This window comes from Stegostoma tigrinum, chromosome 28 (assembly GCF_030684315.1).
Source record: "Stegostoma tigrinum isolate sSteTig4 chromosome 28, sSteTig4.hap1, whole genome shotgun sequence".
NCBI lineage: Eukaryota > Metazoa > Chordata > Chondrichthyes > Orectolobiformes > Stegostomatidae > Stegostoma > Stegostoma tigrinum.
The window spans coordinates 13,874,339-13,887,663 of record NC_081381.1 but is presented as its reverse complement, the minus strand read 5'-3'; the positions used below and the strand labels follow the sequence as shown (position 1 = coordinate 13,887,663).

At 38.3% G+C, this 13,325-nt stretch overlaps 1 protein-coding gene across 27 annotated transcripts in view; it reads left to right on the top strand.

Moving 5' to 3' along the window:
- kif1b (kinesin family member 1B) overlaps window positions 1-13,325 on the top strand; it is a 215,086-nt gene that overhangs the window by 101,966 nt on the left and 99,795 nt on the right. For 18 of the 27 annotated variants that reach the window (XM_048561058.2, XM_048561066.2, XM_048561060.2 and 15 more), the window contains 4 exons: window positions 1,127-1,206; window positions 2,747-2,822; window positions 11,009-11,088; window positions 12,654-12,760. In XM_048561058.2, coding sequence (XP_048417015.1) covers window positions 1,127-1,206; window positions 2,747-2,822; window positions 11,009-11,088; window positions 12,654-12,760 — 343 coding nt within the window. Of the gene's footprint in view, window positions 1-1,126; window positions 1,207-2,746; window positions 2,823-4,195; window positions 4,256-8,288; window positions 8,352-11,008; window positions 11,089-12,653; window positions 12,761-13,325 lie in introns of all 27 variants that reach the window. The other 9 variants (XM_048561044.2, XM_048561047.2, XM_048561046.2 and 6 more) reach the window with 1 other exon arrangement.

The window sequence follows — 13,325 nt, the reverse complement described above, 5'->3', positions numbered from 1 at the left end:
CTTCCTATGTCAAATCTTGATTCAGCTGATTGAGTTGTTGTGCTTTTAAGTTGATGGTAGTTTAAGTAATGACTGTTATCATCTTTCTTGGATAAATCTGAACTGTTTAACTGGTGATTGGGCTGCCACACTTCAGATGGGAGCTCCTTCCTGGAGTGGTTTCAGTCATACCACAAAAATGTTTATGCTCATGTTTGTTTCTAGATAAGAGAAAGAAAGACCGCTTTAGTCAATGGTATTGACAGTAAAGGACTGTAGCCAACAGGGATTGCCCCACTTTGAAACATTTTTATTCCGGGGATTCTAGATAGCAGCCCTTTGACTCTTAACTGGGTTTGTTAAAGCTCTCACACTGCTTTTACCTTTTTAACACTTTTCATATCCCTCCCAGTCTGAAAGAAAAGCGTGTGTTATTGTGGCACGTTTCATGATCACCACGTGTTTTACTACTACTTTGCGACGAGTGAAAGTGCTTGACGCTAATTTTAAAAAGTGTGAGGAAGTCATATGATGTTTGATCAGAGATCAGTTGCAATCCTGTTGAATGATGGAACAGACCCAAGAACGTAACTGATTGTTTGCAGAGTAAATCTCATTATCCACTTCCTTGGGCAGCTCTTCATATATGTACTTTTGTGTGTGTAGATTCCAAATTAACGTTGTAATCAATGGATACCCAACTTTTTTTTTGTTTTATTCTAGGGTAAAATGTAGGAAATTGCTAAGGGTTAAAAGATTGTTAAACTGAGAGTCAGCACCCACTTTATGGCTTGTAGATCTGCAATTGCTGAGCCTTCATTTTCAAAACCAAAATGTTGTGGGAGAGATTTCTGAATAAAACAGATGGAAACATCTGGATAAAACTATGTCTTAAAAGTGAGAATCAACAAAATTTAACTTTCTAGAAGGAGGTTCCTTCACATCTTTTTTACAGAGACTGATTAGGTAATGAAATCTACCACGAATTGGCAGTATTCTCAATGCATTTTCCTAGGCTCTGAGGCTCAGTGGTAGTGTCCCCACCACTGGGCCTGGAGTTCAAATCCCACCTGCCCAAGAAAGGTGCCATAATATGTCTGAATAGGTTGATTTAAAAATATCTAAATGCGTGTCTCTCTCTTTGCAGGAATCGGAAAAGATCATTGCTGAGCTGAATGAGACATGGGAGGAGAAGCTGAGGAAAACTGAAGCAATTCGAATGGAGAGGTCAGGGCTCCCCTTTAAAACCTCAATTTCAAAGCTGCAGGATTTCAGATGTTCATATTCTGTTCAAATTTACAAGTGCAGTTTTCTTTCATACAAGTCACACCTCACGCTCTGCAGAGTATAGCTTTCCCTGTGCAAGGAATTTTGTTCATTTTTAGTCATAATTTTTGACTGAGACATGAACCCATTTATCTTCATAAGACACCAGAATGAAAGCATAATTTGGCCCTTGAGTCAAATTTGTTGAGTTTGAAGACTTTCATTGTATGGATATAGTGACCATCATGAGGGCTGCCTCTCCTACTCCAAAAATAATACTCATTTAGTAAAAATGTCAAAATTATGCTTGTCGCTAATGGTTAGAAATTCAATCTGACAGGAAGCAGGCAGTTTTTAAAAATAGATTCCTCTATCAGATGTTGCTTGTACCTAATCTTCTCATGCAGTCAGAGATAACTGAAATTCCTTGTTTATCTGACAGTCTGTGTCGTGGACGACAATTTGCAGATTTTTGTGTCAGTGAATGACCTTTGCACAAAAAAATCTTTATTTTTAAAGATGGCAGCCTCTGTAGCAAACCAGGTTTCAGCCACTTTTTGAAGTCCTGACTCATCTCAGATAATGTTTGATGTGAAATCCTCCAAGATTGCAGAGAAAGTAGTGTAATTGCTGCAAATTTTTCTGAAGAAGGGTCCAGACCCGAAATGCCAGCTTTCCTGCTCCTCTGATGCTGCTTGGCCTGCTGTGTTCATCCGGCTCTACACCGTGTTATCTCCAATTGCTGCAATGATTGTTTTATGACAAATTGAACCTAGAATGTTTGTGTATGTCTGCATGTTCGTTTTTTGCTCTCGCGCGCTCTCTCTGTGTGTGTGTGTGTGTGTGTGTGTGTGTGTGTGTGTGTGTGGAATTGCAGTAAGCTGATTTGATTTCTCTTAGTTTAGAGGGCGCTGCATGCAATATTGTGTAGTGACCTTTTTAAAATATATTAAAGACTGAACTTGGTGATACTAGGAGCATGTGCACAAGCAATAATGTTCTTTCAGAAATATATTACTAAAACAGTGTTCCAAATATGTAAAATTTGAGAGAGGTTTAATGAAAGTATATGCCTTGGAAAAGTAAAGATTTAAAGCAAGATTTTTATTTTTGAACATCACATTGCAGTCAGCGAACATCACATGCAGTCAGCAACCATCATCTGATCATTGCTGCCAGCAAACACACTGTTTTAAAAACCTTTTTCTAAAGTGCCCTGAAACCTGTTACCCATTTGTTAAATGCAATAAAACAGTTGCAGTTGGTGATATAAAACCATAATTTTTGTTTATCTGAACATATTGGATTTTCCATTTGCAGGTGAAGTTGGCCTTTCATTTAATTTGTAAGCATTTGCTCTGTTTTGCAAAGATTCTGAGCTGTTTGGATTCGGTGCACTGATGCTTCTCCTTTGTTGTGACATGATAATCAGAGCTGTTTGCTGAGCTGAACTGAAACCGTTCATTAGCAGCTGACTGCAGTGACATTTCTTTAATCCTAGGGAGGCCCTTCTAGCTGAAATGGGAGTTGCTATACGAGAGGATGGAGGCACGTTGGGAGTATTCTCACCGAAAAAGGTAGATGCTTTATACCAAGCATCATAGGTAAAACAAAAAATAAACTGGCACAGGGGTGGAAAAGTTCATCACATCGTTACTTAATACTTCCATTTTCCTCTGGTAACTATTTGCTTCTTAACTTTGCCTAAAGCTTTCTTTTTCTACAGTTGCAGCTCTTTGCTTTCCATTGCTCACCCACATTTGCAAAGTCTATTATCGTTATGTCCACGTCATTTATAACATAGCTGCATTTTGTGTATGTGACCTCTACTGGTGTGCACTGGCCAGAAGTAAAGGTGTTAGAACTACTTGCAGAGTATCATAATTACTTCTATTTAACATCACAAGATACTTGAAGCATCTGTATGTAGAGGTATGGATGTGGAAAATCAACCACAAACTCATTGAGTGGCAGCGTGCCTTGAGGGGCTGAATAGCCTACTCCTGGTTGTTATGGTTTGATGTTCTAACAATGTTCCTTGGGTAATTCCAAAAAGTACTAGAAATAGTGGATACAAAAATAGAAATTGCCGGACAAGCTGTTAAAGGTCTGGCAAAAGGAAGGTCCAAAAAGAAATCAGTTAACGTTTTGAGTCAGAACAGTGAGGAATGGTCACTCGACCCGTAACATTACCTCTGTTCTCTCTCCACAGAGGCTGTCAGACCTGCTGAGCTTTTCCAACAATTTCTATTTTTGTCTTGATTTCAGCATCCACAGTTCTTTTGGGAAATATAACACCCTATATAGTTGTGTTCAATTTCTTTTGTGCTTTTCAATATTGATGCCTGTACTTTTAGCTTAAATTAGTTCCTGGAATTAACATTTCATAGATATTTACGTGGTAACTGATACTGATGCTGTAAAATGGGATGACTCTGTGTAGAACATTCCCAAAATGTACAAAGGCTTTGACCGTTCAAGGTTTGAATGTTACTGAATTAACACTCAAAGCAAATATTAATTATGCACACCATAATGTGATATGAAAAAAGATGAGTAGAAAATTTGTGCTAAGTTAAAATTCAAAATTTTGTTTAAAATTCAAATATACAGTATAATTCATTCTCACTGGCATCTGTTCTGTTAGTGATTTCCCTTCGTTCTTATGTTCTGGCCACATTAACCATTTTAGCCAGTAATAGGGAATGATATTGTCCGCACTGTTTTAATCTTTAATGTCAAATTAATTAGTGTCAAATTATGCCAATAGCCCTTGCTAAATATTTTTATTTAAAACCATTGTTTTCCTGAGTGTAGATTTAGGTCACAAACTTAAGGCATTTGTGTGCGCACCAGTATTAAAAAAAACTTGTTTAATTATTTGTTTGTCATTGTCATGTGCTTTAACTTCAAATTTTGATCCTGTTTTCTGCCATCGCATCCTGTTCAGATTAATAACCGGGCATCATCTGACTTGTTTGAATCAGATGAAATGTTTACTCCTGAAAAGGTTGGTTTACAACATTTCAGTTCATGAGCCTGAGACTGAACTCAAGCGTAGTAAGGTTTTCGTAATGGCAATAGATCTCCTGAAAATGTTTTATTGAGTTTGTAAGGTTAAATAAAATCCGCTTTTGATCGCTTCAGTCAAAGCCACACAAATATCTTTTAGAATTTTCTAATCAACCTGTTCAGAGATGTTATTATACGTCACTGGAGCAGGTAGGATTCAGAGTCATAGAATTGTACGGCCTGTCCATGCCAACCATCTAATGCGGGGAGGTGATGGCCTAGTGGTATTATCACTGGATTGTTAATCCAAAGACCCAGGTAGTGTTCTGGGGACTCAGATTTGAATCCAGCCATGGCAGATGGTGGAATTTGAATTATGGAATTAAGAATCTCATGATGACCATGAATCCATTGTGTGTTGTCGGAAAAACCCGTCTGGTTCACTAATGCCCTTTAGGGAAGGAAACTGCCATCCTTACCTGGTCTGACCTACATGTGACTCCTGACCCACAGCAATATGGTTGACTCTTAAAGTGGGTTTCCTGGTGCTCAGGTAGGAATGTTATCACTGCACCACAAAATGCCTGATTTAAAGAATTAAGCCAGACCTTCCAGTTTCCTTGTCCAGTGACACTGCACCTAATCTCGTAAATGGTGGTTGTTTGGTTATATTACAGAACAGAGAACAGAACAGGCCCTTTGGCCCACAGTGTTGTGCTGAACATTTACCCTAAACCTGAGGTCTATCTAACCTCCACCCCTACCTTATACGATCATCCAAATGTCTATTTAAAGCCTCTTAAATGCCCCTAATGAGGCCGACTCCATTACCCTCTCCGGCAATGCATTCCATGCCCTGACCACCTGGAGTAAAGAACCTACCTCTGACGTCTGCCCTATATCTATCTTCACTCACTTCAAAACTATGTCTCCTTGTAATAGCTACCTTTACCCTAGGATAAAGTCTTAGGCTGAAAACTCTATCTATACCTCTAATCATTTTGTACACATCTATCAAGTCACTTCTCATCCTTCGTTGTTCTAAACAGAAAAGCCCTAGCGCACTCAACCTTTCCTAGTAAGACCTTCCCTCCATTCTGGACAACATCCTGATAAATCTCCTCTGCACCTTTTCCAATGCTTCCACATCTTTCTTGTAATGAGGTGACCAGAACTGGACACAGTACTCCAGATGTAGCTGAACCAGGGCTTTGTATAGCCACAGCATAACTTCATGGCTGTTGAATTTAATCCCAATTATGTTTGGCTTTCCTTATTTGAGGAAGAATGTTTTGACCAGTGAAGGGGTGTAATAAAGGTTTACCACACTGATTACCAGGTTGGAAGGAATGATATATGAAGAGAGACTGGATTCACTAGAAATCCCAAGCCATGGGTTTGAATGCCACTGAGGCAGATGGTTAAGTTTCAACTAAATAACATTTTTAAGAACTGCGGATGCTGTTTCAGAAACAAAAACAGAAATTGCTGGAAAAGCTCAGCAGGTCTGACTGCATCTGTGGAGAGAAATCAGAGTTAACGTTTCAGGTTGAGTGACACTTGCTCAGAAACAAAAGAAGTTGCTGGAAAAACTCAGCAGGCCCAGCAGTATTTGTAAAGTACAAGTCAGAGTTAATGTTTCGAGTCGGGTGACCACCACCCCACGCCCATTTCCTGCTTGTCTGTAAACAAAACATGATGCAGACACCTCCTATGGCCTTATTAAAAGCCCATTTTGCTTGTTGCTGTCAGTGGAAACAAATGCGTATTTTGAAACAATTTGCAGGAGTCTTGTCGTCATTTAATGCAAGACCAGAACAGATTCTGTGGAGGAAGATCGGATTATTTTGTTCTTCCTTCCTTGTTGCTCAAGCACCTTGTTTGGATGAGTAAAACCTATTTGCTTTTGAAATAATTAATTGAAACATTAAAATTTCCAATTTTTTTTCCCAGAAAGAAAGAAACTTCTCTTTATGTTTAAATAATACTTGCCACAGAAAGGCACTTAATACAAAAAACATCAATTCTGAGGAAGGGTCACCGGACCTGAAACAGTAATTCTGATTTATCTCCAAAGATGCTGCCAGACCTGCTGAGCTTTTTCCAGCAATTTTTGTTTTTGCTTCTGATTTCCAGCATCCGCAGTTCTTTGGGTTTGTAAAAAGAGAAGAACTCTTCATTCTTTTGCCCTGAATGATAAGTTCTATACTACTTGACCTTCTTTAATAAAGAGTTATAAAATTTCATCCTAATTTTACATCTTGCGTCTTATGGCATCAAACGATTTGCAAAGAAATGAATGTACTGGCCATTGTATCACGCTGAAGGTGGATGACCTGTGGCAACTTGCGTTTATATAGCCTTGACATAGGAAAACATGCTTAAGGTACTTTATGGGACTGTTCTTAAACAAATTTTATTGTGCAGCCAAATAAGAAAATATTAGGTAAGTTTAAGAAGTGTCTTAAAAGCAGAGTGATGGTAAAGATTACAGAGCCAGAAGTGTGGGGGAAAAGCCTTCGAAGGATTTAGGAGCAAGAATGAGGATTTTAAAATCTGACTCAAAAGCCAGAAATTGCTGGAGAAACTCAGCAGCCTGGGACCATTTGTGGAGAGGAAACAGGTAGCATTTCAAGTCCAGTGACCCTTCTTCAGAACTTCACTTCTGCAGTTCTGAAGAAGGTGACTGGACTCAATGTTAACATTCTGTTTTCTCTGCACGAACGATGCGAGACCGACTGAGTTTCCCCAGCAATTTCTGTTTTTGTTTCAGATTCGCAGCATCCGCTGCTCTTCTGTTTTATTTTAAAATCAAGGAGCCTTTGAATTGCAGCTCAACTCAAGATAGGTCAGTGATTGCAGGGTTGATGGGTGAACATAACGGGTTTTGGGTTAGAACATGGGTGGCTGCATTTTAGTTGAACTGAAGATTTTTGTGTTACGTAGGGTGGATGATTAGAAATTGACCTGGGGAACATTTTAGTTCCATCTGAGGATAACAAAAGTATAGGTGAGGGTTACAGTAGCTAATGAACTGAGCAGTGAGATGGAGTTGGCTGATGTAAGGAAGTCCTATTTGTAATGGGATCTATCCAATTCAATTCAATGCAATATGTATTACCTGAGAAGGGTTCTCATAGTCATCTCCAGAGTTAAATTCCCATGGTTAGAGGTATCCAACAATAAGACTTGAGTAAATGTAGGAAAAAGGGTTTTGTAAAGTCAAAGGATGAATGTTCTTTTACATGGTAAATAGGTGAAGGGCATTGTGTAGGACATATTTCCTGATTAACAGATAGAAATGGATTTACATCAATATTGTGGATCTTAATTACATGCAAACTCTATGATGACTTGTATAATTGAGTTTATCAGTTGGGCGTTGGTTTGATGTTTTGAAGAGGTTATTCATGACTCTCAAATCAATCTGTAAACCAAGCCCTTGAAAGGGTTGTGTAACAATTTCAACATTGCAGACTTGATATAAATGTAAACTTAAGTCTCCTGCACATTCTGATTTTACCCTTTTTTTTATGGAAAGCAAATGAAAGGTGATTGTTATATACTATGAATTTTTAAAATGGATGTGATTATGCCATGAGTCAAACTGAACTTGCTTCAATTCACTGGGGGAAGTTTTTTTGTCTAATTTTTGACTAATGCTGAGTTAAATTTATTAATCTTAATTTTCCGTTTTTGTTCCTTTGTAGATTAATTGGTTAATATTCAGATTTCATAGAGTAAGTTACCATAGTTTTGTCTTGTTTGTGTGGCTTTGACTTTGGGGGAATGATCTACTCAAGGAAATTTGTGATATTATCACAGATTTTGTTTCAAGTCTCATGAACTCAAATGGATTTATTTCAGTTGTAAATCCTGCATAGTCTAATCTCTTCTACACTCGCTACCTCGTGTACCTTGTTTCGCGTAATTCATGGCTCTCTTTTTGAGTTGTCTCCTTGTGTGTCTCCTTACATTTTCTGTCACTTTTTACTTTGGCATTTCTGCTTCCTGACACCTTTGTTGCTTAGGATTTGTCTTCAAGGACATGTGAACTTTTTGCTGACTCCTATGGTGTATTTTCTCCAAAGAAGGTTGGTATATACAATAGCAGGAAGATGGTGTAAAATGGTCTATTTATGATATGTGGTGCTTGCATTAATATTAAAGTATTGTAAATACAAGTGTACAATCTTTTGTGCCCATATAGTACAATATAATTACAGGAGGTGTATTTCAATCTACTGATCCGTTTTCTCATCTGCAATAGCTCTTGGTATTGCATTGTTCTTCTGTGGCCACACTGTCTGGTCTGGACTGGACTATAAAATGAATAACATTACTCTTCAGTTGTTTGTGTTTGCAACAGTTACATTTCAGTTGGCTAATGAAGTCCTTTAGAGGGCTCTTTCATCTGAATTGTTTAACCTGAGGGTCACAGTGCCTCAGGTGAGGGGAGAGGTTGAGAGCTTGTGGACCTCAGCTGGTGCAGGAATTGAACCCATGTTGGCGTCACTCTGCATCACTAACCAACCGTCCAACAGACAAAGCTAATCTTCGCCTCACAGAAATGATTCACAAAGACAAACATTAACCCATAATTGTTTAGATTTAGAGAAAGTTTGTAAAAATATCTCTTGGGAGTGTTGTTCTGAACGTCTTGAAAATTTAGAGGTATCCTGGAATATTTTGGGATGCTTTTAGACTCTTGCATTGGAGGCCAGTTTTGCTGCCTCCAGTTGTAGCCCCTTCTAACAAGAAGTGTCCAATCCTGATGCCTGCTTCCTTATTGATTTAAATTTGTTGAGCTAAAAACTAAATGAATGAATGATGAAAGTCATGAAATCCACCATAACGTATAATTTAATACCACAGTGATTTAGACACAATTGATTTCGATTTAAGGTCAAATAAAGCATGATCAAAGCAAGACTTTTTGCCTTTTTAATTGACAGTTTTAAAACTGAATATTACTGCGGGATGTGTTCAGCATAGTGGTTTAAATCCTGCCCTTTCATCTCCAGGGATGAACAATCTCACTGGTCTTGAAGGGTCTCGTGAAAGTTTTGGACCTTGAACCTCAACTTCTGGGTGGGGCCATTTTTTTTTCCAATGAATTGGAAGCTACTGTTCAAGTTCTTAGTCATTCTATTTCAATTCAATTTCTTCAGCGCTGTGAGCAGCATTAATTATTCTTGTTTGAAGTAAACAGATTCAACAACGCCCAATTAAAATCTGCTTTCGCAAAGCAGGCTTCACTGTGCTTGCTGAAGAATGGGGAAAATGCAAGGAGAAACAAGAGCTATTACAGATTATGTTCATGGCATTGTTAGTTTCAGTTACTTTTTTGGAAAACTAAATGTGCCGCCTATGAGTGAGCTGATCATTTGAATATGTCTCAACGTCATTTCAAATTATTTTTCATTTTGCCAGTTCACATTAGTTCTGACTTTGGGAGGGCTTTTAAAAATTGCAGCCGAACAGTTGTGAAGCTTAAGTCAAATTGCTGTGAAGAAGATTTTGAAAGACTGCATTTGTTCCCCCTTAATTGGAATAAATAAAAATTGTAATGCAATTGCACTGTAATTTTTAGAATGGTGAAAATAGAAGATATTCTGTTGCTAAGAGCTATTTCTGGTCATGAGGCTGACTGTAATTGGTAATCAAGGTTATTGTTGCAACATTTTCTGATAAACCTCACTCTTAAATATTTTGCATTCATTGGCACTAGTGTATCGATGTAGAAAGTGCTTTCACAACTGTGGAACCTGTCAGTATCCATAAGACCATTAGATATAGGAGTATAATTGGGTCATCCGTCCCATTGAGTCTGCTGTGCCATTTGTTCATGGCTGATATGTTTCTTAATTTCATTCTCCTGTCTTCTCTCAGTTATGAGGATCAATGGTCGGCACAACATTGTGGGCTGAAGGGCCTGTTCTGTGCTGTACTGTTCTATGTTCTATGTAATCCTCGATCCTTTTAATAAGAGAAACTCCTTATTTTCATTCCCCCAATGATCAACAGAACAGCCTTTATGTATAGCACCCTATTCCTAGAAATTTAATGCAGTGTCCTTGCATCTGGTTCTTTGTATCATTTTGCAAATTTTAAACGATGGACTTTTCTTCTCCCCTCCAAAACAAGTTTATTTCTTGCAAGCGGGGTGCATTGTGGCTGCTTGGTACCTCATCCAAGTGATCATTGTTGATATGCAAGTTTGGACAGAGAAACAATGTGGCATTGAACCTTTTTTTCCCCAAGGTGGGTGGTCAAGGCAGCAGCAGCACAACGCCATGAGATCATGCCTGCAAGTGTTCTTGTACAGAAGCCATTGGGAGTTGGAGCCTTGGTCTTTTCCGATCTTCCTTCATCCTTTCTCCATCCCCATTCACCCTCCCGGATATTTTTGGACACATCTCAGCTGCCTGATTAACTAGCCATGCATCTGGACTGAAGTTGGTTTATCTGCAATTTTGCTTTTTGTTTATTTGTGCATTTATTCCTGGAGGTATCCAGTGACCAAGTTGTGAACACCTTTTCAAATGATTGCATTTCCGGTCATAGCTCCAATAAATGCAATGTTATTTTGGTAGATCTCAAGCCAGAGTAGACATTGTAATTCTATTTTGGCTAGTGGATAGGGATTTTTTTGTTTTGTTGCAAAGAATAACATGCAAAATTAGCCTGAATTACTTATAAAATCTACAGATTTTATCACTACACTTTTTTTTTCTGTTTCTTGTGTCAGACGCCACATCTTGTGAACCTCAATGAGGATCCTCTCATGTCAGAGTGTCTTCTTTACTACATCAAAGATGGCATCACCAGGTAATGAGCTTCAATAAACTTTCAAGCTATTTTGAACAAGGCATCACACAATAACAGACTGGATTGATTTTTGATTTTATACAGCTTATCAGTTGGATTTATTTTCCAATTTAAGATATCCTCTGAGTTTTGGTTTGAAAGGATTCAATTTTTGTGAAGTATCTGTTTTGAAATGTGTTTTGAAATGTAGTCTTTCATGCAACGAACGTGAATTAATTGTATTGTGATATTTTAATAGTTTAAATCACATCTCATTTGATCTTTAATAGCATAAAATTCTTCTGAAAGCTGAGAATAGCGAATTGAAACCCAATGTTCAACCATTTTGGGGAAAAAATATTTAATTTGTACCTTAGGTTTCACTGGCCAAGTTTGCTGAAATGTTCCTTTTAGTTAAATTCTAGCGGAGGATACGGGTAGAACAATAGAACAGGAAAAGGCCAATTAGCCTCTGAGTCTATTCCACCATTCAGTGAGATTGTGGCTGATCTGTGATCTGACAGCATTTACCTGGCTGTGCCCTATTTCACTCAGTGCCTTTGGAGAACATGAAGCTAGCAACCTCTGTTATATATTCACAATTGCTCTGGCATTTCCACCATCCTTTGTATAGAAATCTCTCAATCTCAGTCTTAAAAGGTCTGGCTCTAATCTTTAAGAAATCGCTCCAGTTGTAAACTACATGCTCAAGTGTACCCACATACACGAGCTGACTGGTTGCTGTTGCTGTTTGACTGTTGCTTTTTGGCTGTCATATTCTCACACTTTCACTCTTTGTGCGAACTCTCTTGCTGTCTTGCACACACTTGCTGTTATTCTGTCTCGCATATGTATGCGCTCTTGCTCTCGAGCGCGCAGTCTGTCTCGCTCTTGTGCATGTAACTCTTGCTGACTAACGTCCTTTGATTTGCGCTCTCATGCTTATTTTCTCTGCCACTGTCTGTCTATCTCACCCACCCAATCTCTCTGTGGCATCCTCCCTCCTGTGCTTTCTCTCCCAGCCATCTGCCCTCAATATTTTGGAAATTGAGCTGATTCTGATCTATTTTAAGCATTGTACTGAGTAAGGAGGTCTAATTAAAGATATGTTACTTTTTATTACACTTTAAATGTGTTTGTACCCCAACAGAAATGTTACACCAAATAAGTGCATACAATGTACAGCATAGAAGCTGGTTTCCTTGAGAAAGTTAAATTGGATAGGAAACTCCCTTTGACTACAATACCCAGGGGGCCGTAAATTTGCATTTGAGAAACATACTGTAAACTTATGATTTTTCAGACTTTCAATATGCTCTTTGAGTGGATTGCCAATGCAATAGCTGTTCCGTAAATGTCTGCTGTTTTCAAAAAATCAAAATCTTGACCCCAATTCAGCTAAACAATTGGCTTGAGCCAGAGGAGAATAAAATCATTTTCAACCTTTTTTACCTCTCTCCTGGTGATTCATGCTTCAACCTTACTTTAATCAAGTCTATAATTAAATAATTAACACAATTTTAAGTGGAAACCTCACTTGATTTGAGAGTATGTTTAGCTGCAGTAAATGTGTATTTTTTTTTAAGGGTTGGCCAAGCAGATGCCCAGAGACGTCAGGACATTGTTCTCAGTGGTGCCCACATTAGAGAAGAGCACTGTAGTTTCAGGAGTGACAAGAATCAAAATGGTGAAGGTAAAAGCTAACAGGCTGGTTTTATTTTCCACAGAAATTTCATGAAGAGATTTTATTTCATTGCCATAGCTTTTGGGATTAGAATAGGGTTCAAAGGCTCCTGTGTTGATACCAGATGTCCTGCAAGTTGTGGCCGATTTTGGGGGACTCAGGTCAGCATTGGGCTATAACGTAACACCCCTGTTTCTTTAAAACAGGGAATTTGTAATAAACCACAAACAAAACAAATTCCTGAAAAGCTGGGTGGGTTTGGCAGCATCTGTGGAGTGAAATCAGAATTAACGTTTCGGGTCAAATGACCCTTCCTCAGAACCTCATCACTCGACCCGAAACGTTTAACTCTGATTTCTCTCCACAGATGCTCCCAGACCTGCTCAGCTTTTCCAGGAGTTTCTGTTTTACAGCATCTGCAGTTCTTTTTGGCTTTCATTTAGAATGTTGAAATAAATAAGTGTTAATAAATCTTTCAATCAGAGACTCGAATAATGTTTTGAGAATTGAGAGCTTGGGTTTTAACATTACTCTGTTATGATGCTGTCTTATGCAAATGTGAAAGGTGTACTTT